General features: G+C 35.7%; 1 protein-coding gene and 1 non-coding gene across 3 annotated transcripts in view; both read left to right on the top strand.

Moving 5' to 3' along the window:
* The window catches only part of LRCH2 (leucine rich repeats and calponin homology domain containing 2), a 102,860-nt gene extending 78,098 nt beyond the window's left edge, over positions 1-24,762 (top strand). The window contains exons 13-21 of one of the 2 annotated variants that reach the window (XM_040999663.1): positions 3,913-3,961; positions 4,040-4,156; positions 11,964-12,008; positions 13,411-13,461; positions 15,681-15,738; positions 16,452-16,564; positions 16,750-16,887; positions 17,010-17,087; positions 22,972-23,091. In XM_040999663.1, coding sequence (XP_040855597.1) covers positions 3,913-3,961; positions 4,040-4,156; positions 11,964-12,008; positions 13,411-13,461; positions 15,681-15,738; positions 16,452-16,564; positions 16,750-16,887; positions 17,010-17,087; positions 22,972-23,091 — 769 coding nt within the window. Of the gene's footprint in view, positions 1-3,912; positions 3,962-4,039; positions 4,157-11,963; positions 12,009-13,410; positions 13,462-15,680; positions 15,739-16,451; positions 16,565-16,749; positions 16,888-17,009; positions 17,088-22,971 lie in introns of both variants that reach the window. The other variant, XM_040999664.1, reaches the window with a different exon arrangement.
* On the top strand, positions 13,824-13,952 carry LOC121169589. The gene has a single exon (XR_005885885.1). It is a non-coding gene; the product is annotated as a small nucleolar RNA SNORA35 (small nucleolar RNA).
* Positions 24,763-26,311: the final 1,549 nt, after the last annotated feature.

Here is a 26,311-nt window from a genome sequence, read left to right on the forward strand (position 1 = left end):
AAGTACATCCTTATTAAACATCATCATCTACTTTTATTTGATGGGCAAAGAGAGACAGAGAGAGATCTTTTATTTTCTGGTTCACTCCTTGAATGCTTGCAGAAGTTGATGCTGGGTGAGGATACAGCCAGGATACAGCTACTCTGTTTTGATCTGGTCTCTGTGGGTGGCAGGGATCCAAGTCCTTGAGCCATAATCTTGGGTCTCATAGGATGCATTTGAAAGGGAAGCTGGATCAGTAGCAGAGGTCGATCTCAAATCCAGGGATTCTGTTGTGGAATGTGTTCAGTCCTATGTGTTGATTGAATCTCCTGTACCACACAGTGCCTGCCCCACAGAATGACATTTTGAGGACCTAGTTTCATAACTTTTTGTGTGGGAGCATGGCAGCAGTTTAGTACTAAATTTGCTCACATAATGAGGAAAGACATTTCTTAATATTTTTCCTGATCTTCTGTGAATAACAATGTTTCTATTCTAGCTGGAGGGAACTTGTAGTTCTCCTGGGTCTCTGGAAATAGTTCCTTCAGCTCTCTTGGGGGTCATTTCTCTTTTTTGCATAGGGTAGTTTCCTAGATACATAATTAGTAATCAGTTGGATATTTGTGTTAGGTTTAGAGACAATTGAGAGAAAGAGGCTTTTAGTTCAGGCAGAGTTTTGTAATTCAAAGGAGAGAGTGTGTTGAACCACTCTGGTGGGAGACCGCCTGGGACCACTTCCACATGGTGGGGTGACTGCGTGAGGAAATGTAAAGGTGTATAAAGGCCCAGTGTGGGCCTTAGGCATGGGGATGGGGGAAGGCAGCAGCTCCTCATTTGGGCATGCATGTAACGTGTAGAATGGGTACTCATGAGGGTGTTGATCTTCTGCACAGAGACAATGTTAGGATGAGTTGGCATTCTAAAACATTTCTGGATGAGAGTGTCCACTTCCGCAGGGTGGTGGATTCACTTCTACTCTAGCCAACCTAATGATTTGTAGGTGTTTTACATTCTTTCTGTGTGTATTGTCTTTTGCTTTGCTACTCTGTCCTGGACCTCCATCTGTACTTTTCTTTCTGATTTCTAGCTCTGTCTACTAAATTCATGATTCCTTCAGGGTTCTGTTTTGATTCTGTCCTCTTGGATATGGCCTGATAACTCCATATAGTCTTCAGAATCAGTCATATCCCTTTGAGCTTGTTAGTCACTGCTTTTTCAAAAGCATAATTTTAACTATTTTATCCAATTTTATTTATTTATTTATTTTTTAAATATTTTCATTACAAAGTCAGATATACAGAGAGGAGGAGAGACAGAGAGGAAGATCTTCCATCCGATGATTGATTCACTCCCCAAGTGAGCGCAACGGCCAGTGCTATGCCGATCCGAAGCCGGGAACCAGGAACCTCTTCCAGGTCTCCCACGCGGGTGCAGGGTCCCAAAGCATTGGGCCGTCCTCGACTGCTTTCCCAGGCCACAAGCAGGGAGCTGGATGGGAAGTGGAGCTGACGGAATTAGAACCGGCGCCCATATGGGATCCCGGCGCGTTCAGGGCGAGGACTTTTAGCTGCTAGGCCGGGCCCCTATTTTATCCAATTTTAAATCATTTTTTTGTATTGAGAATATAAATCTGGTTATAGTTATTCTCTCTTATTCTGTCTTAGCTAGGAGCAGAGACTTTAATATTTTAAGTAATTGTATTTTTCTTTATTCAATTTCCATTTTTCCCCATTGGCTCACCCCCATTCTAACACTGAAAAAAATTAAAGCCTATATTTTTTAGGTACTTTGAGGTTTTACTTTTATTTATATTTAGCTTTTAGTCTATTTTTATATTTGATAAGAGGTAAGCAAATCTAATCAGCTTCCTCCCTTTTTCCCTTTCTTCATTTCCCCCTGTTTTCTCTTCCATCCCTCTTTCTTTCTTACAAATTGTCAGACAGTTGTTTCTATACTATTTGTTTTCTAAGCCACAATTTCTCCCAGGATTTCTTTTTAAGGTTCATTTTATGTATTTCAAAGGCACGGCACATACAGAGAGTGTACATGTACATGAGATCCTCCATCCACTGGTTTTCTCCCCAAATGATCACAGAGAAGACTAGGCCAGACCTAAGCCAGGATCCAGAAGTTTCCTTTTGGCCTTGCACTTGAGTGCATAGGTCTGAACACTAGGGCCACACTCCACTGCCCTTCCAATGCATTAACAGGAAGTTGGATCAAAAGGTTCAGCCTCTGCCTGAAGTGCTGGCATCACTGTGGGCGTTGGTTTGAGTCTTGGCTGCTTAGTTCCAGTCCAGCTTCCTGTTATTGGCTGGGAAAGCAGCAGATGTTGACCCAGGTGCTTGGGCCCCTGCACCCATTTGAAAGGCTCAGAAGAAGCTCCTGACTCCTCGTTTCGGACCAGCTCAGCTCTGACCCTTTTGGCTATTTGGAGAGTGACCTGGAAGATGTAAGCTCTCTCTTTCTTCTTCCTGTAGTCTCTATTCTCTCTTTCATTCCCTGGTGTAACTGCTCTTGCCTTTTAAATAAAAATAAACAAATCTTTGGTGGGGGGCAAGATATGGAGTGATTGGCAGGCTAATCCTTCAAATGCTGATGCTGACATCCCATGTAAGTCCTGGTTTGATTCTAAACTTTGGATCCATCTCCCTGCCTATGGCCTGGGAAAGCAGTGGTGAGTGGTTCAAGTCCTTGGGCCATTGCACGCATGTCAGAGACATGGAAGAAGGTCCTGGTTCTTTGGATTGGCTCAGCTCTGGCCATTGCAGTCATTTTGGGAATGAATCCGCAGATGGAAGATATCTGTCTCTCCCATCAAATCTGCTTTTGAAATAGAAAATAGCATTCTCATAGTGAAGAGCATTTAATTTGACAACTTTTCCATGAGGAATATAATTCTTCCCAACTAACTTTGAAATTGTTGTCACGTTTCTATAGAAGCTACAAGAGCTTTTTTTCAATTTTTATAGTTCATTGTGTTTAATTATTAAACATTCATTATGAATTTGACAATTGAATGTGCTAGTAATACTTACTTTTCCTGTCCAAGAACATTCCAGGGAATTAAGTGTTTTATTAGACATTTGGAATTTTAAAATGTAGTTTGTATATGTGTATATAATGGTTCTTTCTACATATTATATACTTTACATTTTTCCAATATGTTGTATAATTCATTATAGTTGATATATAGGGAAGCTTTGGGTTTTCACTGATAGATTTTTTTTTTATAAGAATGGGTTATATTCTCTTGAGAGATTGTGCTGTATAAACTTTGAAAGTTTGATTCTTTCTCACTAATGTTTACATTGTTCTTTCATTACTGTGTTTTACAGAAGTTGCTCAATAGCATGTTAAATAATAGCATCCTAGTGCATTTCATTTTATATATTTTATCCTTGTGCAAACCTGCCAGCTAAAAAGAGTAGGTACTGACTCCTTTGTAAGCACAAAAACTAGATGCAACGAATTTCCCACACAGCTCCTCTTGCTTCAGAATGGAAGGTTTGGGGCTTATGATCAACAATTCAATAGGGCAAAAAGAATTATGATTGAAGCTGTAAGGCATTTAGAAAAGTGAATTATTACTTGATTTAATTATAGTTTTAATAATTAGTTTAGAATAATAATATCTTGTCTTTGACTGTATGTCTGTAGATATTGCTGTTACAATCCCGATAACCTCTACATGGTCCTTTATTGAGTCTTGCGCATGGAATTTCATCAGATAAATCCATTTTGATGTTTCCTGTGGAGTAAGAGTTGTAGTGAGCTTAATGCTTTTGTCAACTTTAAGTTTTATGTTAGTAGTTCAAAATGTAGGCATGGATAAATTGCTTTCTGGTTAAAAAAGATACATTTATATTTCTTATATATCTAAAGATTATTTCATTTTTTTTACATATTAAGTCATGTTTAATTTTTTAGTGTCTCAGCAGATGATGTTAATTCACCGTTATCACCCCTTACATGGCAGGTAAGAAGACATTAAAATACTATTACATCTATTATTTTGTTCTCATTTATTTACTTAAAAGCAATTGTCTCATTATAGCCCTTAGAAAATCAAAAGGATCAAATAGATGAACAGCAGTGGCCAGAGTCTCAGCCTATAGTCTGGCAAAGTGAAGAAAGGAGACGGAGCAAACAGATTAGAAAAGAATACTTTAAGGTACTTTATTAAAATGTATTGTGTAATTGATTTGATTGTATTAGCTTTGAGTTAACATAACTCTAGTTAACTGTGTTGTTTTATATTGATTTCCCACATGGATTTGCAGTTCATTTAGATACACAGTTCAACTGTACTTATAAAATTTCAGCAAATCAGAACAATTGAGAATAAACCAAAATAAATTATAATTCACCAAATTCATTACAAGATAGATAAATTGTTGTTGCACTGCTAGTTATAGGATTATGTAACATTGGTTACCTTTTGATTACTAAAACGAAATACCTGAGATAAATTATTTAATGTAGAAAGAGGTTTATTTCACTATGGTTCTGGGTGTTCATAGCCCTAGATCTGGCAGTCCCACTGAGGTGTCCTCTAATGAGAATGTTGGAAAGCAGTGAAGAAGCAAATGTGGAAAACGGTTCCCTTTCCTGAAACCTTTAACAAAGGCACAGAATAAAATTTTTTTACAGATTAAACCTGATAAATGATGATGTAGCAGAAATTTAGTAGCTTTTAGTAAAACAACAACAATAAAAAAACAAAAAAACACTTGGATATAGCTTTTATCTTCTTAATATAGCCATACTATTTCTTACTTCCTTAATTAGAATTTTCTAAAATATTTTATCCTCTCTACATTTATAGCATAATTCAGCAGTCACAGAGTTATTTTCTTCCAGTGCCACAAACTGTACTATAAAGGAAAGCTGGTACTACTGCTTATCAAAATATACAAGACAATTAATGTTTTTAATAAAACCAATTTTTATATTAATCTGTTCCCCAAATCATTCTCTCTCTTTTTAAAAAGATTCATTTTATTTTTATTTGGAAAGTAGAGCTACAGACAGAGAGAGAGAAATCTGCCATCTATTTGTTCACTCCCCAAATCATCACAATGGCTGGAGCTGAGTCAATCTTAAGCCAGGAACTGGTAGCCTCTTTCATGTCTCCCATGTATGTATAGGGGCCCAAGGACTTGACCCATCATCCACTGCTTTCCCAGGCCATAAGTAGGAAGCTGGATCCGAAGTGGAACAGCCAGAATATAATCCAGAGCCTCTATGGGATCCAGGCATCACAGGTGGAGGCTTAGCCTACTGCACCTCTCCATGAGCCCCCACTTTTGTCTTTATTTATCCAGACTAAAAAATAAGAAAACATTGTTATAAATATGGTATTTTCTTCTGTTAGCATTCTTATAAACCAAAAAAAGAACTTTAATGAGCAGAACACATAAAACATGACACAGTGTCAGAGGCTCCCAGATGTGCTATTTCTCTTCTTAAATATGAGTCTCATTTTTAAAAAATTTTTAATATAAAGAGAACAGATTTCATGTATTTCATGAAATCTAAGAAGATAATCATGTTTCCCTCCCTGCTATTTCCACTTCTTCAACCCCGCTCTATCCTTCCTTCATTTTTCTTTTTTTTTTATTTTCGCAGAAATACAATTTTAGTTTATAATCACTGGTTTAATGCACCACTCACGGTTACATTTATGAACTAAAAAGTAAAAAAAAAATCACAGTCCAGAAAAATATAAACAAGAGCTAAAAAAAAATCAAATTACTTATTTTTAAACTTTTTCCATTTTTTAATTATATTTTGTGTGACAACCAGGCCCCTATCTTGAATTATCTATGGGTTAGTAAGGCTGGGGTCTTGGTTTATGGGGATTGGGGTCATTGGCATTAGTTGGACATTGGACTTATAAGTTCACATAGTTTGTCAACTGAGCAAATAAAGCAGGAGTTATAATGGCAGAAAGAATTGCAGTTAGCAATGAGCCGTGTTTACTCTATTTTGGTTTCAACTCTACAATGGACAAGTGAGTGCTTCCAAAGATAATTCTGCAAGTTGGTTTCACCTTAAGACAGGGCATTATCCATTCTGACGTTGCAGCTGGGAATTCCTCAGTGGACAACACATATTAATCAGTATACACTCCTACTGCAATTCTTATTTTACAACTTATCCATCACTTATTGGGAGAAATACATCAGAAGAGAAAAAGCATAAAGATTTAAGACAAAAAGTTTCAAACATTAAATCCCCCTATAACTGCAGGCTTTACAACCTCATAAACAATCAGGCAATAATCAAAAGTATATCTTTATGATGTTAGTAAAATTGTCCTGTATTTCCTCTAGTTAAAAAATTATGAAGCAGCTAAAACAGCTACATTTTCTATGTTCTAAAGAGTTGCAAGGACAGGCTAACCTTTAAGGTCACAGTAACTATATATTTTTTGCCATAGCAGGATGGCTTTTAGGGTCACAGTAGCTATACTTTTGTCATAGCAGGATGGCCTTTAGAGTCACAGAAACAGGATAGCCTTTAGGGTCCCAGTAGCTATATTTTTTGTCATAGCAGTTTCACCCCATACTCTCATCACTTCCATTAGTTTGTAAAATTCTTATCAAGCCATTTCCAAGAAGGCATGCTATGTGTCTGGACCAGATTTCAGGGCAATGGGTAGGCACACAATAAGGTGTCCAGAAACGGCATTGGTTTAATTGTACTCCTGAGCGCAGTTAAAGGCCCACTCACCAAGACATTATCAATAACGTTAACTCTCAAGGTCATGTTGGTTGCAAAAGCCATCACATAGGGGCAAACAATGCCTCAATAAATTACGAAATTCTTAGTGGGGTGCTTGAGTGTCCATACACATGGGGGTGAAACTGTGTCAAGGTGGTCAGAGAGAAATCCACTGGGCCCTGCCAAACAGCTGGAAGCTCCCCCGGGCCCTGCCAAGCAGGGAGCTGTTCTCTTCACACCTTTGTGCCATCCACACCTACTGCACGGACCCCAGCAATTTTTGACAACCTTACATAGTTAATTAGGGTAAAAAGGTTCAAGGGCTACAGGAAAATTCAACAGTTATGAATTGCTGCCAATCTAGCCACTCCAAGCATGATGAGGTTGTTGAAGAATCCACTGATTGACCTAGTCCATGTTAGAGTCTTCGTTTGCCCAGTTTTTCAGTGCCAACATATGGCTGAGGTGGTTGATTGACTTGTTCTGTCCTCTGTCTTTTTATGGTTAGGGTTCTGAGTCTGGCAGTTTTATTGAGGAGACTGCCAAAGAAACTTTGAGGTGATCTCTGACCAGATTCTTGTATGTATTGGCAAGTACAGGGCCCAGCACAGTCCATTGCCCCAATCAGCTGGTGGTTGCAGTTGCTGGGTCGGTTCTGTTTCCAGCTCAGTCTTCCACTGGAACCAATGGGTGTTGCAGTCCTGCCTGGTTCTGCCCACCAGTGGGAGCTGCAGCCTAGTTGGAGCAACCCACAATAACCTGCACCAGGCCCGCCCCCTACCCTGGTTTGCCAGGATGTGCTGCAGAGTTGTCCAGTCTGTCCCACATCCCATTCAGCTCTCGTACATGTCAATGGGCATTGAAGCCTAGTGGAGCTAGTTAGATAATGGAACTGGTTAGATGAAACTAGGCTTTAATAATCAAATTTCAAGATGTGGATTTCACTCCTATACATTATTATATCTATATTCACTGCCGTATAATAGAAAAGTCGTGATACATATCTTTTTGAGATTGGCTTATTGAACCAGTTACATCCATTTTATTGCAAATGACAAGATTTCATTTTTTTTATCTCTAAGTAGTATTCAATAGTGTATATATACACCACACTTTAAAAAATTATTTAATTTTATTGGAAAGGCAGATATACAGAGAGTAGGAGAGACAGAGCAAGATTTTCCATGCATTGCGTCACTCCCCAAGTGGTGTCAGTGGCTGGAGCTGAGCTGATCCAAAGCCAGGAGCCATGAGGTTCTATCTGGCTCTCAGGCAGGTGCAGGGTCACAAAGGACCAGAAGTAGAGCTGCCGCAACATGAAACAGCACCCTAATGTGATGCCAATGCTTGTAGGTGCAGGATTAGGCAGTTAGGCCACTGTGCCAGTCCCGCATTTTCTTTACCCAGTTGTCAGTTTATGGATATCTGGATTGATTCCATATATTTGCTATTATGAATTGAACTGCAATAAACATGAAGTCACAAGTTATTGATATGCTAATTTCATTTTGTTTGGATAAAGGTTTTTTGTTTTGGGTATTGGATTTCAGATTTCTGAATAATCTCCATACTGTCTTCCATAATGTTTGTAGTAATTTATCTTCTCACCAGCTCTTATATAGTTGTAAAAAATATCAGACATTATTTTAAATGCTTTACAAATGTCAATTTTTTTAACCTCTGTTACAACTCTGTGAGGTAAGCTCAGTTATTATCATGTATATTTTACAGATGGAAAAATTAAGGCAAGGAGAAGCTAAGTATTATGGTTTAATAGACATAGGTAAGATTACTATGGTAATCTAGTATCAAATGAACAAGCACCCTTTTTTAAAAAAAATTATTTTCTTTTTATTGGAAAGTGAGATTAACATGAGGCGGAGAGAAAGAAAGATCTTCCACCGGTTGATTCGCTCTCCAAGCAGCTGTAATGGCTGGAACTGTGCTAACCCTAAGCCAGGAGCCCACAGTCTCATCCATGTGTCCCACATGTGTTCAGGGTCCCAAGGCCTTGGGCCATCCTTGACTGCTTTCCCAGGCCACAAGCAGGGAGCTGGATGGGGAAATGCAGTAGCTGGAACATGAACCTGTGTCCATATGGGATCCTGGCACATGCAAGGCAATGACTTTAGCTGCTAGGCTACCATGCCTGGGTCTGAACAAACAGTCTTTAAAGAAATGCAGTTTTACGGGCCTGGCACTGTGGCCAAAAAGACTAATCCTTCACCTGCAAGCTTCGGTATCCCATATGGGTGCCAGTTCTAGTCTGGACCACTCCACTTTAGATCCAGCTCCCTACTTGTAGCCTGTGAAAGCATAGGCGCATGGCCCAAGTCCTTGGGCCCCTGCACTGATATGGGAGACCTGGAAGAAGCTTCTTGCTCCTGTCTTTAGATAAGCTTAGCTCTGTCTAGTGCTTCCATTTAGGGAATGAACCAGACATTGGGAGATTTCTCCTCTCTCCTTTTTCTGCAAAACAACCTTTCACACATAAAGTAATTAATCTTTATATAAAAATGGAGTTTTATTTTAAATGTTTTTTAAGAATTTTAGTAAATCCCTTTTAATAGATTTACTTATATAAACAGAACAAATTACAAATGTTGTTTTGAGAACATAATGATAATTTCCACCATATCTGCCTTCCTTTCTTATTTTTCTTTTAATTTTACTGATAACATAGTTTCCATTTATCTTATGGTCTCAAGCTTAATACTTCTCTGATAAAGAATTTGTCAAGTAGAAAGTAAAGTTCCTCTGGAGTATAGACAAGGGGTATAACCAATAATAAAGTAGCAAGATATCAGTTTAATTCATGCACATTGCATTTTTATATTCTATATATTAGCTATCTCCAGTGAATTTTTCAATAAAGCCTTAATGGAAGCTTTATGAGCCTGTTAAAATGGATGTTTGTATGGTTTAATAGTATCATTCATTAATGAGCTTTATTTTTTATGACAAACATAATTTTTATATTACTGATTAGTTACCCAGTTGCCTAGAGATCAAATTAGAAGTTATTTAAAGTGTTAATTATGTAATTCCTACTTATGAAATGTTGATTTCTTACTTGATAAAGTAGATGAGCAAGCAGATGAACAGTCGCTGGGAAATGTTTTAGAGATGTGTAGTTCTCCACATTTGTCAGAAGATGTCAGTATTAAGACAGTAAAAAAATTTTGATGCAACAGCATTTTCCCAAATGTCAAGAAAATGTAAAATTAGATACTGTTCTTTAAATTAAACTTAGTATTCAAATCTGCCCATTTTTCCTAACCAAAACATCTTTGCTTTATATGGTGTGTCTAAGACAAAAAGGATTTATTTTGTTTGTTTGTTTAATCCCTTACCTCTCTGTAATCATAGGGTTATGTATAGCCTTGCAATAGAATTTTATCTGGAGATACAGTTGATTAAACAGTAAGATATAGTCCTGTGGAAGTTTATGTCGAAGTTTACTGAGCTTGTTCAATATTGACTCTGATAGTATTGCTGTGTCATGAAGCTCACAGAGTTTTTGAAACATTTTATCCTAACACATTTCTGGTCTATGGTAAATCATTTATGAAGCTTTCTTGTAGTAAGTGCATTTATTGACTGTGTGTGTCTGTTATGTACATATGCATACAAACACCTGAACATATGGGATCCAGTTTTCGGTTATTTGTTTGTAGTTGACAAAGGTAGTATATTTCTTAGGTAAGACCTTGAAATTAAATGAAAACTATTTCAACTTAGTGGACAGATTATGAGAACAAGAAGATAAATTGGGTTAGGTTGTATGTTTAAGTAAATCCAGGGTTAATAGAATAAACATTGTTTTCTTTAGATTGCTAGGCCATTGTTAAGTAGATTACTAGTCTAACATAAAATTTAGTGTCCTTGAGCCAAACTAAAATACTGTAATTCATAAAGGAAATATTACAGGAAATACATTACTAAACATCTTTTATAGAAACTCATTGTCTTAGTAAGGTATACAGCAAATTATAAAAACTGACTTATTGTTGATAATATTTAATATATAGTGGTAGCTTTAATTTATTTTAAGATTAACAACATGAAATTCCACATGCATATGGTGATTCATTTCTAAACAAGTTAAAAATCACTAGATTAACAATTTAATCTTAATATTAATTGATTTATTTAAATTCCATATAATTTCAAACGTTTCCCATTATTAGTGTGATAAAATTCTATAATGGCTTAATAGATAATGAATATCTAAATAGTCTTTTTGTGTTTAAAGGCTAATTCCAATTAGTTTAAAGGCTAATTATAATTTTTATGAATTTTATGCTGGAATAGGGAAGCCAACTTATTTGTTCCAAGTAGGTGTGTTTATGCACAAGTTATTTACACTCCTCTGAAATTAATATTAAGTTCAGAAATGGATTAGCTTTCTTTTTGTCTTGTTTGCAAGCCATTTCCCGTAGTTCACTTCTCAAATGCCTACAATCCTTTCTCTGTGTCTACCTCCCTTCCTTGCCTTTTAAGTAAAGATAGATAAGTAACATTTTTCAAAAGAATAAATTGGGATGTTGTCGTACTGTGTTACCATGAATCTAAGAAATATTTCCTTACGTATTAGCATTCTCTCTATTGAACATGTCGTCTCTCTTGTAAAACATGCATGATATTAGTTAATGCCATAGGGTGGGTATGAGAATTAGATGGACTCTAATTAATACACGTAAGGCACTTTAGACCTGCAACATTATAAACAATAGAGTGTTAGCTTTTATTGTTGTTGCTGTTATTGTACAGTTCATGTATTCACTTAATGTTTTATCTTGAAACATTAAAAGTTTTTTTTAATCAATACATGGCATCTTAGAATAGTGAGATTACCGACCAAGTGCAAGCTAACAGGAGCCTGGCAAAGGCAATAAATTGAAAATTCAGAAAAGGTAAGTCTTAGAGAAATTGCCAAAACATTTCAATTTAATGACATATTGGATATAGTGAATGAAGGGAAAAAAGTCTCTAAATGAGATAACCCACAGATTTTAAACCTGAGTGAATGTGAAATGGGATTGATTTAGGAAGGAAATCTTACTTTACATCTATATATGTATATAGTACTTAGTACCATTCTTTGCCCATAGAAAACATTGTATGTGTTAGTTATTAGTACTATAGTTATTTGAACTGGTTACATAGTTATTAAAAGTACTAAAATATGAATAAAGCTCACCTAGAGATTTATGTGCAAATATATATATATATATTTTAATATTTTTCAGTATAAATCTATGAGGAAAAGTTCCAGTGGCAATGACAATGACGAGGTGAGAAAAGGGTAATTTTAATTATTTGAAATATTTTATTTTCATATTTATTTGGCTCAGAGTTAAATGCAATCCATCTTTTGTTTTCCTTGATAATAGTTAAATGTGTGGGTTTTCTCCAATAATAACCATTTGCTGGCATCGTCCTATAGTTGCTAATTGAATCACATGATTTCCATGTGCCTTCTAGAACAGACTTTCTAATAGTTCAATTTTTAAATTTTATCATCACCTGTGTTAGACCTGTAATCCATCCTCTGTGTACCATTTCTTATCTTTTATCTTCCTAAATCAACATAGTAGTCATTTGACATGTTTAAGGAACTCCTCTGGGGAACTCTTTCCACAAATTATGTGTACTGTTTCAGAATGTACACTAACCCTTGCTATTCATTGCACCAATTCCTCAAGATCTCTTTGTCCCTTATATATTGTTGTTCCCCAGGGTAGAGTGGCTTCAGCACTTTCAAGATTTCAGTGAACAACATCTGGGTGCTTTCTGTTGCCTTTCTGGTTTATATCTCTTGCCCTGACTTCTTCCTTATACTTTAGGCCATGTATCCATTGCCTCACGTTTTAAAAATCTCAGCTGGATTTATCCTACAGATCAACTCGGAATCAATGTATTCAATTCTCATTTCTGATTTTTGTTTTTGAAGCATGCTTTTTTGCTACTGTCTAAACAATATCGTGACTCTCCATTTTACTGAGGCTTAAACCACGTGGCGAGCTTTGTAAGAATACTGAAACCTGGTTTCACCCTCAGATACTCAAATATAATTGGCATATGGCATGAAAAAATATGGCTAGAATAATGAGAATTTTAGTTTCTTGTGTAAACTTAATGTATAGCCAAGGCTGAGAACAACTCGGTGAACTCATCATTCACCATCCAACCAGAGCAAGGTTAGTGACTATAGCCCAGGAGTCACGTCTGGCCCTCAGGCTTTGTTTGTGGTAAAGTTTTATTGGGACACAGCCCCACCCATTGAGTTATAGCTGCTTTTGTAAAAATTGCCAACTTAATATTTTAATTAAATTCTTTGTAATTGCATCCAACCTTATATTAGATGCATATAGTTTTCTAGATTCCTTATTTGGGGTCTTGGAATTTTTTTTATGCTTTCCTTAATATGTCTCAGATTGTAACACATTGATATTATGTGTACATAGTACTTCATGTGCTATATTATGTGTTGGGGCCCCAGCTTCTGTATTTCTAACACATTCCCAGAGGATAGTTAACACTGCTACTTACAGAGCATACTTAGGCTGGCAAGGTGTCAGATGGTATATTCCAGAGTCTTTACAAGTTGATCAAAATTTTCATGTTTCCTTCTATGTGTTTGAATCATCATTTGTATTTTAATTTCATAATTCATCCTTTATTTTTGTATTTTAGCAAGACAGTGATAATGCTTATATGTCACCACAGTCTCCAGTATCATCTGAGGTACAAAACCCGTTTTTATGTTTTATGTGTGCTCTTTCATGTTTTGTGTAATTTCTGTGTTTATGTAGGGTTTTTTCCTTCCTCTCTAACCTCATTGTTTTCTTTTTACAATGTAATTTATTCACTCATTGAAATCTATGATAGAATAGTTTTATAAAGCTTCTCATCTATAAAGGATTCCTAAAGTGACGTGTTTGGTGTAAGTATTTATAATAGTAGCACTTTGTTTATGATTTTCTATGGAAGCATCACTATAACAGAATTTACTTTGTGAAATGTGTACTTTCTAATTCGTCCACATTTGAAAATAAATTATGAATTGTCAGAACAGTATTGACATTTGAAATTTGAAAATAGCTCTTCAGCATTGTGCAATGGCCTTTGGTTTTTCTTGTAACCAATTAGGTCTGAAAGCAATGCAAGAGAAACTTCCTTTTTCCACGAGAAACATCCCTGCAGTGGGTTGTTCCTATCGACAAGAGGTTACAAATATATTGATATCTTTGAATTAATTTGAGGGTATGGGGAGGGTGGATGCATGAAAATTACAGTTTGTATTGTGAGTTCGAATGATTGATTCAATTTGATGAAACCATACTATATTATAACAAGAGGTAAATTTTGAACAACTCTCAACAATGTCTTTCCTGTTTTGGATTATGCTGCTTAGTATCCTAAAGTGTACTGGAATTAATAAGTGACTGTGTGTTTATTTGGTGAATTCACAACTTTGTCTAAGTATTTGAATGATTTCAATTTACAGTGTAACTTAGTTAACATACATAGTATTTTATTACATGTAGATGATGTTATTTTTTTTTCCAGCCAGGATTCTTTCTCTATTGTTTTGCATGGGTTGCATTATAAAGCTTTTAAACGGAATTGAGTAGAGTACTGTGTTGTGAAGCAGCAGCAGAATGAACCACTACTTGTCTTGCCAGTATCCCATATCAGAATGCTGGATTGGAATCCTGCCTGTTCTTCCAATCCAGCTTCCTGTTCATATGCCTAAGACAACAGATGATGGTTCAAGTACTTGGGTTCCTGATACACACTTTGAAGACCCAAATGGACTTTCCTGCTTCTGGCTTCAGGCTGGCCCAACCTCAGCTTTTGTGGCATTCCTAGGAAGTGAACTGCCCAATGGAAGAATTATTCCACTCTGGGTTGCTTCCTCTCAATCTGTGATTCTCTGCCTTTCAAATAAATAAACAATTCTTTAAAAATCTTTGGGCATTTATTTTATAAACATGCTGCCATTTGTATGGCAGTTAAATTGTGACACATTCTTCTGGAAAACAGTTCAAATTAAAGAGTTTTAGCTCATCCTAGTCATTTCAACATGCTTTTGTAAACTTAATTAGTGTATTGTGTATTAACAAAGTGGATATTCCTACATTTGAACCCAAAGGCACTATACATCAGCTTCATTATTTTACAGCTTGAAGGCATGAGTTGCTTCCCTAAGAATTGTCTTCAATAAATGAGAAGTGACCCCAGAGCCTAGACCCTAGCTACACAAAGTTGTTGCACTGATTTAGTAACAAGCTCCTAAGATTGTAGTGTTTCGTCATGTGGCAGTTTTCACATTGCTTTAGTTATCGTTTATTCACAACTCCATTTGAACGACACACAGAGAAATTAAAGGTTGCACAGAGGAGATAGCCTAAACTCTGTGATTAAAAGTTCAGATTTGTTTAATAAGCCACGATTTTTTTCCACAGCACAACACTGTTTGAAAACGGTGTGCAATAAAGTAGAAATAATACTAATTAATCATCTGTAATTCTGCAGCCCTCTTAGTGTGAATATTTATATTGGCCTCAGCTTGTCCACTGTTCAATGTCAAATCCAGAGTGAATACAGATGAATGTTGCTAAATTTGCTCATCTTGTCCCTGAGGTACACTTCATTTCTCTGGATATTTTAGCCTCATTCCTTTTTTTTTTCCAAAGAAAATACATTTTTTTTTATATATTGGTAATGATTTTCTTTTCCGTATTTTTTCACTAAGAGGGAAAAGAATTTAAAGGTATGTACAGTGAGATCATATAGCAAATAATTATTGACCTTTTAAAAATGTGTAAGCTTGAATTGAAATGCAAGTTAGTTCACTAAGTTTTGAAAAAATGATACCTTTTTTCAAAATTGGAGTAGATGTGAATAAGTAACTTGATGATTTTGAAAGAAAATAGGTGTTATTTGCTTTCTGTGTTTAGGAATTTGACAGAACTGACAATTTTCCACATGGCCCCTTTGGCTTGAAACCTAGATCAGGTAAGTATCTATAAATAAAATTTGTTCATTGTATTTGAAACTAGAGTTCCCAAGGTTCAGTGGGGTTGATTCTATAGTTTTAAGTACACGTAGATTCTTTCCCGTCACCCAAAAGTAATTTTCTCTTAACCTTATTTGTCTTCCCAATTCCCATCCCCATTTGTTTCTTCCTCTTTACCTTCAAGCTCCTGAAACCTCAGCTTTTTGCCTTAGATATACTGCAGTCTTATTTCTACTCTACTGTGACTGCTGTTAGAATGACCATTCTGCCATCAGACCAAACACTGTTTGAAATTATAGCACTCCATTATATTGTGCTTTTTTATAAAAGGGATCTTTTCGCATTTGGCAAGCCCAAAAGAAAATGGATCCATGTTACTTGGCAAGGTATTGAATTATAGTTTTTATTCCTGAATAACTGTATTGACCTTCGAGAATAATTTCCTTTTTCCTTAGAGATAAAGGCTGACATTGTGTTCAGTAGTCATTTTTAACCTGGGTCGTGAGTATATCATAATGTGTATTTAACTAAGAACGTGTATAGGTGGTAGAAATCGTTACATTTGTCTTCCCTGTATTTAGAAAGTGTTAGTAAGTAATCATGCTTTCTATAATTTTTATTCTGATACTTTTTTTTTATCATATCTCTTTCCTCACCAATGGTTATTCCCTCCTATTATCTTTGTAAAGTTAGGAAATTTCTATTTCTATAGCTTTTAGCCGCTCACCTCGCCAGGAATATGGGGCAGCTGATCCAGGATTTACAATGAGAAGAAAGATGGAACACTTACGAGAAGAGCGAGAGCAAATAAGGCAACTTCGCAATGTAAGTCAGATTGATCCTTCAGATTTGCTCTGTAGAAATGAATTTATCTTGGAAAAATAATAATCTGTGTGGATTTCATTTTCAACATTCCTTATCATTTTATATTTAAATGATAATTAGTAATGTACATATATAATGCATATGTTTAGATGGACTATTGGTGATTTATACCCATTTCTTCATAGAATCTTGAATCCAGGTTAAAAGTGATTTTGCCTGATGACATTGGAGCTGCACTGATGGATGGGGTTGTTCTTTGCCATTTAGCCAATCATATAAGGCCACGCTCGGTAGCTAGTATTCATGTACCATCACCCGCAGTGGTAAGTTTTACGTACAGTTTGTTAGTTCTCCCAAAGGGAGATATAACTTGTTAAAACTGTCTTTAAATGATATGTTTATTTGTATAAAAATGGCTGAAATTGCATCTTTTTCCCCTTTACAGCCCAAACTGAGTATGGCAAAATGTCGAAGAAATGTAGAAAATTTTCTTGATGCTTGTAAAAAGTTGGGTGTCTCACAGGTAATTGCTATTTATCTAACAAGATGATCACTTAGATATTAGCTTCTTACATGAAAATGAGAGCTCTTCTTCAGAAGAACAATGAATAACATTTTCTGACCATGAAAATGAACCCTTCTTCTTGTTAGTTGTGCTAAGCCTCAGTGTTAAACTATAGCAGCTTGATGACAGTTTTTAAGGTTCTCAAGTCCTTTATAAAACAGAAAGATGGAAATGTTTACTTGTCATTGCATAACTATGTGAGCAGATTTCAACTTGCCTATGTGGCCATTGTTACTATCATTTGGCAGCTTTGTAAATTCATGGACTCACCTTTACACTCAGTGCAAAAATATTCTACACTTGATTTCATATGTGAAATTTGAGGAGCAGGTATTGTGGTACAATGAATTAGGCCACCACCAGGGACCAGGGCTCATAATGGGGTGCCATTTTGAGTCCAAGCTCCTTTGCTTCAGAGCCAACTTCCGGTACTACACTCTGGAAAGCAAAAAGCAACATCCCAGTTATTTCTGTTCGCATCACCCATGTTGGGGATCTGAATGGAGTTTCTGGCTCTTGGCTTCAGCCTGGTATAGGCCCCAGGTTTTTCAGGCATTTGAGTAATGAGCCAGTGGATGGAAGTTCTCTCTTTCTCTGTATCACCTAACTCTCAAAAATCTACATAATTAAAAACTTAAAAAAATTAGGTACAATATTGTACAATTAGGTACAATATTATAGGAGTAATCAGTTTATGTTTCATATAATAATTGCAATAATATTAAATAGTTAAAACGTTATTATAACAAACAATAAAAATGTATAATCAAAATATTGCTGATTTTAAAAACATAATCTAAACATGGTTGGTAGTTTAGTGAAAAGACATTATTATCAAGATTAAAATTAAGTTGTTCTTGGTATACTCTCTTTTGAACAATGTCATTATAGTTTAGTCTACAAATTATACTTTAACCTCTTTCTTCAGATGAGTAAATGTAACTTAATGTATCAAAGCTCGGTTTATTATTGTATAACCTACAACTACATGTTATTTGCTACCTCTTCTCGATGCTTGATATGATGTCTTAAAACTTCAATTCTTTTTTTTTTTTCTTTTTGCAAATAATGAACAATGCAGCAAAGTTTAGTTTGGTTTGGTTTCTCAAGATTTATTTATTTGAAAAGCAGAGTTACACACATGCACACACACAGAGAAGCTCTTCCACCTGCCATCCCACTCCCCAAACAGCCAGAGAGGGGCTAAGCTGGGCCTAAACCAGAAGCCAGGTCCTAAAGTCCTTTATAAAACATTTTATAAAGTTTTATTAAATTATTGTACGACTCCTCAGTGTTGTATTATAAATAAGCTGTTTTGATTATTATATCATTGTATGGATGTATCACAGTTTGTAATCCACTGGCCTGTTGTAGAACATCTGGTTTGTTTCCACTATTAAGAGTTATTACCAATAAAACTGCTATGAATATTTGTATAGACGACATACTCTTTCCTTTTTGGGGAAATACCCAGGTGTAGAATAGGGGAGACATGTAGCAGGTGCATGGTTGCATTTAAAGAAAGTATAGGAGTGCTTTCCAAGGGATTTGTGCCACTTTACATTCCTGTCAGCATTATATATGAGAGTGCCTGTGCCTCCACAGCCTTGCCAACATTCTCTATGATCACACTTTAACATTTCAGACGTGTAAATCAATAAGGGCTGGCTTGCCAGAGCAGTTTTAATTAGGATTTCCCTGAAACCGAGTGATGGTGTGTATCTTTGCTTATTCCCTACCTGTATGTCTTCTTTTTTGAAGAATATATTCTGGTCTTTTGTCTGTTTTTGAAAATTGGCTTACTTTCTATGACTAAGTTTGATATTTTTAAATTAATTTTTATTTATATAAAGGAATTTTAGGTACTTCACATATACAGTTTTAAGAACATAATGAGACTTCCCACCCTGCCTTCCTGCCTTCCTTTAATCTTGCCTTTCATCCTTTTTTGATTCTTGTTTGTCTTTTGATTGAAATATTTTCATTTCTTTTTATATTCCAGTTCCGAGTTGCTTATGAGATATGAGACCTGCAAATGCTTTCCCCTATTATTTGGCTTGTTTTTCTTTTTCTTTTTATGACTTATCATTTGCAGCCAGGGCCTCCTCCGGGTCTCCCACGTGGGTGCAGGGTCCCAAGGTTTTGGACTGTCCTTGACTGCTTTCCCAGGCCACAAGCATGGAGCTGGATGTGTGGCAGGGTCACCAGGATTAGAACCGGAGTCCATATGGGATCCCGGTGTGTGTAAGGCAAGGGTATTAGCTGCTAGGCTACTGTGCTGGACCCCATTTAATTTTCAATAGGAAACATCACTTTCTTATCTGAATGTCTTCTTTTTTTTTAAGATTTAATCTTTTATTTGAAAAGCAAATTTTTTACAGAGAGAGAAGGAAAGAGAAGAGATCTTCTCTCTGCTGGCTCACTCTCCAAATGGCTGCAACAGCCATAGCTAAGCCAATCCAAAACCAAGTTCTAGGAGCTTCTTGTACCTATGTGGAAGACCCATAAAGAAACTTGTGGTTGCTGCCTTTGGATCAGCTGAGCTCGTGCTGTTGCAAAGACCTAAGGACTTGGATTGTTCTCTGCTGCTTTTCTTGGCCACAAGCAGAGAGCTGTATTGGAAATGGAGCAGCTGGGATAGGAACCAGAATCCATACGGGATGCCAGCACTAGCAAGTGGGGGATCATCTTGCGTGCTGCTGTGAAGGTTCCTATTCTTTTCTTTAATTGTTTAGTGCATCGTTGAATAAATTTTTTAAAAGTAAACATTCTTATCTTGGCATTGATTCTTCTGAGGAACTTTACTCATGGACCCAGGATTTTTCATAGATGACCTAATTTGCGCTGAAGTTCTTTTTACTAGTTTGCTGAAATTTCTTATCAAGAATGGATTTTGGATTTCACTAATTTTTTTAACTACATATGAAGAGGTGATTTGTTTGCTTTATATTTACTTATTTAACTATGAGTTACACTGATTCATTTTTGATGTTAATCCTGGATGAAAATAAACCCCACTTGGTCTTGATGGATTTTGTTGTTGTTATTGTGGTCCTTATGTTGCTGGATTCCGTTTGTCATTTTCTTTTATATTTTTGTTAGAAAGGAACAGAGATGAAATCAGTTAGATGTCTCCCAGCCACTGGGACACTGGTCAGAGTAGCTGGGTTGGAGTCCCAGCCGTGCTTGAGTCCAGCCTGCTAGTGAGGCACACCCTGGGAAGCAAGGGACCATGACGTGAAGAATTGGGTTCCTGTGACCCAAGGTCCTGCCTGCACCTGCCACAACCCCAGCTGGTTGGGATGTTTGGGGAGTGAGCCAGTGGTTAAGAGATGTCTTAGCCCTGAAATTTTCCATTGTTTCCTGTTATGTATTGTTTTCTACTAATTTTAATTATTTCTGTTTTTCTGTTTGCCACTGGTTTAGTTGCTCTTTTTTTTTTTTTTTTTTGGTGCATGCAAACACACAACAGATGTATAGAGAGATAGAGTGTGTGAGTTTCAATCCTCCTCAAAAGCCTGCGGTAGCCGGGGTTGGGCCTTGCCTAATCTGGTAGACAAAACTCTACTGCAATCCAGGGTGTGCATTAGCAGGGAACTGCATTTGGAAATAGACCGAGGACTTGAACCTGGATGCCATGATGCAGGCCTCCCAAGTAGCATGTTTACTGCATCAATGCCCATCTCTAACTCTTCTTTTTCTCATTTCCAAGGTGGAGGCAATAGTCATTGATTTGAAATCATTCTTCCTTTCTAATGTAAACTTCAGTGATTATTTGAATAAACAGGCAAAATATCAGGAGAGTTGCAAATGTAGCAAGGAAGATGGTAATGAGACTATGGTTTTTGGTAATTGTTGGATATCATCACTAGTGACTTGATTATGCAAATGTGCAAGAATGAGAAGACTTGTGATTCCTAGGTTTGTGTCAATGGAGAGTGAATACTGTATTGTTTTTTTAAGGTTAAATTTTTTTCTTTTTCTTTTTCTTTTTTTTTCTTAAGTCAGATTTACAGAGAGAAGGAGATACAGAGAGACAGATCTTCCATCCACTGGTTCACTCCCCAAGTGGCCGCAATGGCCGGAGCTGAGCTGATCTGAAGCTAGGAACCAGGAGCTTCTGGGTCTCCCACATGGGTGCAGTGGCCATCCCCGACTGCTTTCCCAGGCCACAAACAGGAAGCTGGATGGGAAATGGAGCAGCTGGGATACAAACCGGTGCCCATACGGATTCCTGGCACATGCAAGGCGAGGACTTCGGCCACTAGGCTACCACGCTGGGCTCCAAATACTGTATTTTTTGAGTGAAATATAAAATATAAAAGAACAAAATTTAGTGAAGAAATATTTCTGTTCTAGACACTTTGCTTTTTCCTTTTACATTTTAATATCACATATCTTGGCAGCTACCTGGGCTGCTAAACTTTGGGAAGTGAAATTCTTTGGGGAATTTTTTAAAAAGATATACTTTTATTTGAAAAGCAGTATTACAGAGAGAAGGAAAGACAGAAAGATCTTCCCTCTGCTGGTTTTACTCACTGAGTGGCCTCACCAGCTGGAGCTGGACTGATCCAAAGCCAAGAGCCAGGAGTTTCTTCGAGGTCTCCCACATGAAAGCAGGGTCCCAAGGTTTTGGGTCATTCTTCACTGCCTTCCCAGGCCATAAGAGGAGAACTGGATGGGAAGTGGAGCCTCTGGGACACACTGGTGCGTATATGGGATTCTGGTGCCTGTATGGGATGCTGACACCTGTATGGGATGCTGTAGTTTGGCCTACTACATCATGGCACTTGCCACAGACTCATTGCTTTTTGAAGCGTCTGTTGGACCTTAATAAACCACCCTTAGGACGAAGGTAAACCTGAAAAATCATCAGTATAAAAGGAATATTTAAAACTATAGGAATAGATACCAAAGAGGGTGTATTATGTAAAAAGAGATCAGGGTGAAGACAGAATCTGAGAAACAGTTAAGATCTGAGATGAAATCTGTAAATGCTAACAAAAATGAATGTGCTGTTGCTGTCAGGATTGTTGAAGCAGCAGCCTAATGGTGTCCCAGAAGACCAGGTTTGGAGCAATGTAGTAATTAATTAATGGCATGCTATGACAGAACATTTAAATAGAAATGAAGAAAATTTGACATTGGCATTTAAGAAAGCAGTGATGAATTTCATCAGGGCAATTTTAGTGAGTGAATTCTTCAGGAGCAAATATAAGGAAGCAGTGACACTGGCCTTGTGGCATCCCATAGGGGTGCTAACTCAAGTCCAAGTCCTGGCTGCTTCACTTCCATTCCAGTTCCTGGTCTGGGAAAAACAATGGATGATTGCTCAAGTGCTTGGACCTCTGCCACCCATGTGGGAGGAGACCCACATGAAGTTCCTGACTTCACCCTGGCCCAGCCCTGGTCCTTGTGGCCCTTTGGATGATGAACCAGCAAATAGGCAATTTTTCTGCTTCTCCTTCTCTGTAACTCTGCCTTTCAAATAAATGATTTCTTTCTTTTTTTTTTTTTTGGAAAGCAGTGATTGATTAACAAATGAGAAAACCAAAAAGGGACAACCTGTGACCTGTTTCAAGAACAATTTCTACATAGAGTAAGGGATTTAACTATTGAATACCATATGACAAACAAAGTCAACACTAACTTTTCTTAGTAGAAGTGAAGAGTTGAAGCACATTTTCAATTGTGACATCTTCAAAAGAAATCTTAGAATTGTGTATTTTCACTTGAAATTTTATAGATAGCCTGGTTAAATTTTTTTTCTTTTTTGACTTCATTTTTACTATAGTACTAAAAATTAAGTGCTCCAACATGCTTTTTGTTATTGTTGTTCCAGGAAAGACTCTGCTTGCCTCATCATATTTTGGAAGAACGAGGTCTGGTGAAAGTTGGTGTCACAGTTCAGGCACTCCTGGAATTACCTACAATCAAGGCATCCCAGCTTTCTATGGCTTGACACAACATTTTCCAATCTTATTAAGTGTTTAATTTATTTGGAGTATTTTCAGATATCTCAAATTAATGAATAAGAGTGTCACATCAAAAATAGTTTACCTTAGGTCAAACCTTAGGGTTTTAAAAAGTTATATTAAAGCATCAAATTTGAACTTTGAGTGGCCCAAATGTATTTTGGGAGAAAACTGGATTAATTTAATAAGTTTGTGATAAATTCAAATTTTCGTTTGCTAAGTTAGTTGATAGCCTTGCGGTTTTTTTTCAGAAAGCCAACTGATAATAAATTGAAAATGTACTTTCAATTTAGTAACCACATTAGATTTCATTTTTTTTACATCAAAACATTCTAATAAATATCTGGGTATAAGCCTTTTTAAAAACAGTTTAAAACTATTCCATGTTTGAATTATTTAATATACTTCCAATTCTGGTTTATACACAGCTTTTGTTTCCAAATCTTTGGTCTTAGTTTTCTAGAAGAACTAGTAGGAAAAAAACAACTCTGGCTTTATATTAAATTCTTTTAGTATTATAGGTTGGTGCCAAAATATTTTAAGTTGTACTGTAGATTGTTTACATGTGAAGTGCCTGTGTAATTGATGACTCTTATATAGTCTTAAGCAATTTTGCCATTTCTTTTTATGTATTAATAGATTCAATGGAACCTAAAATATTTTAGTAGGTTTTTAAGGTCAGTAATATGTGAGGATTTAAACATTCCCTCAATTTGATATTTGTGATTTTTTTAGTTAATCCCTTGCGATTTTCCACAAATTGGTTATTTCATGTTGCTAAAAAAGCATTGTTAATATGCTTAATTTATGCTATTTAATTTTCTAAAAGTCAATCATCTTTTAAAATGTATTATTTGAGGAATATTTTATTTTTGTGTTGAAAACGTTACACAAAACAGTAATGTTTTTGAGTACTAGGAAGTACCTATTATCAAGGACATTTTGATACAACTGCCAAAGTTTGGGTTTGTATATTAATTTTTAGGAACATTATGTTAGTGCTGCCTTTAGTTATATTCAGAAATTAGCAAATGAGAATAGTTTAATTGAAGTCTGGCTGTTTGAGGATCCTAAACACCTTACAATCTTCAATTAATTTGGTGTTGAATTAAATAGACCATTCCATAAATATTTTCATAATGCACTGTGTTACATAAAGTCCTTGTTTAATTTAGAGAAGGATAATTATGTTGGTAATAGTGCAGGAGTTTTTCAAAACCATTACTGTAACAACACAATTCTTACAGGAGAATCTTAATAATTCCTTTTATAGTAGCCAAGCAAATAGCGTATCTTAAATATGTGATCATTTGCACTTGTTACCTCATAATATGGATGCAACTTATTAAAATGTGTTGGCCTGGGTATTTCAAAGGTTATATGTAAAAGGTAAAAACTAGTGTGCCAAATGGTATATAGTAATAATTGCTTTAGGAACAACTCTGTGTTTTTGATCAATTGGCATGAAGCCATATAATTATATTTTGGCTTTGGAACACAAATGTGTTCTTTACATTCTCCAAGAGTGAAATTGGAGCTTGTAAAGAATTAAATTTTCTTATGAGTATGAAGTTTAAGAATTAAACTATTAGTAATTTATTGCTTTAAGTATTTGAGCTAATTAGTTATTTTTCCATTGGATCTAAGCACACACGCGCGCGCGCACACACACACATATCTCAGTAACATACTCTTACTAATGAAAACTTGGAAAATAATTAAGAAGTGGCAAATATCTTAGTTAATGAGATTTGATGAAAAATTTGACACTGTTACACATTTAGTGAACATTAAAGCTGCAGCATTCATACTTTTCATAGTTATCATTATAGAATTTCTTATTAATCAATATGATGTTAATTCTTTTATAAGTATTTTCCCGTTGTGTATCATTGAAATAGTAGTGTAATTATAGACCATTTCCTTGCTGCATTTCACTTGTTATTTATTACTTTGAAAAGAAAATGCACTAGAATCTCAGTGTAACATTTTTTATTGCAAAGCAAAGTTCCATTTAAAATGGGTCCGTCTGAGTTGATGTTCATCTTTTGTTGTGCCAAAAGGCAATACCACCTCTAAAGCAGTTTTATAGCACAGTCTCTGAGGACAATATCATACAAAGGCTCTGATGTATTTCTTTTAGTAGTTTATAAGTGTAAAATTTATTCTAAATGTGTTTTTGGTTATGATATATTCATCAGTTATTGCATTAAGAAATATTATTCAAATGGGTTTGTCAATTGATGAGGGCTAAATAATCAAGCTAAAATATTTTATCAGGCCCTAAAGATTCAAAAAGTAACTTTTTGTTAGATCATATCACTCTATGGCACAAGGAACAAATGATGTTGGATATGTTAGAATTGAAATGTGTAAAAATGCATTACTGTTTGTTTAATAATTATCTTTATAGAATGCTAGTTTAATGAATTTTCTAAATGAATTTTTGAAGAATCCCGAAATGTTTGTATTGGTCACAGATCTATCATAATGGATTTTCTGATGCATTTAAAAATAAATGGAACACTAAATGTATTATTACCGATGCAAACTATGGATAAAGTTGAATGAAAAAAATTAAGTCTGAGATATCTTTTCTCCTGTTCTACCTCCTTTCTTGCCATCATGGCATCCATTTTTAGTCAGTTTTTGATAGTTTGTGTCTGTGTTCTGTAGCGTAGAAAACTAGACTTTGATCTTCTTACACCGTATTATTTTTAGTAAATAATTTTTCTGTGAAAAAAAATTTGCTAGGATATCCTCACAATATATTGTTATAATGTTATAAAACTGTTTGCATAACCATAACACTAATGTAGGAGAAAACTTTACATAAAATAAAAGGTAAAGAAAACAAATCATGATTTTTTATTGTAAATGTTAATACTAGATATGATTGTATTGTCCTTAGAATATTTATGTTCAAGTCGGTCTACTTTAAAAATTCACATATTTTAAGTAACTTGTTTATAACTTTGATGTATCCTAAAAGCAGAGGGACATTCATGTGTATGTTATTAAAGATAATAATTCTGTTTTAGAGTTATTCAACCTAAACCCTGAAATTGAGAAAGGTATGTAAGTAAATATTTGGTGTACATTGCTTTAAAACTATTTTAAATTTGGCATGCAAATTTGGTATTTAAAATAATGGAACTAAGCTTGTTCTCTGCTTTAAAAAATGTACGTTTTTTTATATTCTACATA

Source organism: Ochotona curzoniae, unplaced genomic scaffold (genome assembly GCF_017591425.1).
Source record: "Ochotona curzoniae isolate NIBS_2020 unplaced genomic scaffold, NIBS_Ocur_1.0 scaffold_1852, whole genome shotgun sequence".
Taxonomy (NCBI): Eukaryota; Metazoa; Chordata; class Mammalia; order Lagomorpha; family Ochotonidae; genus Ochotona; species Ochotona curzoniae.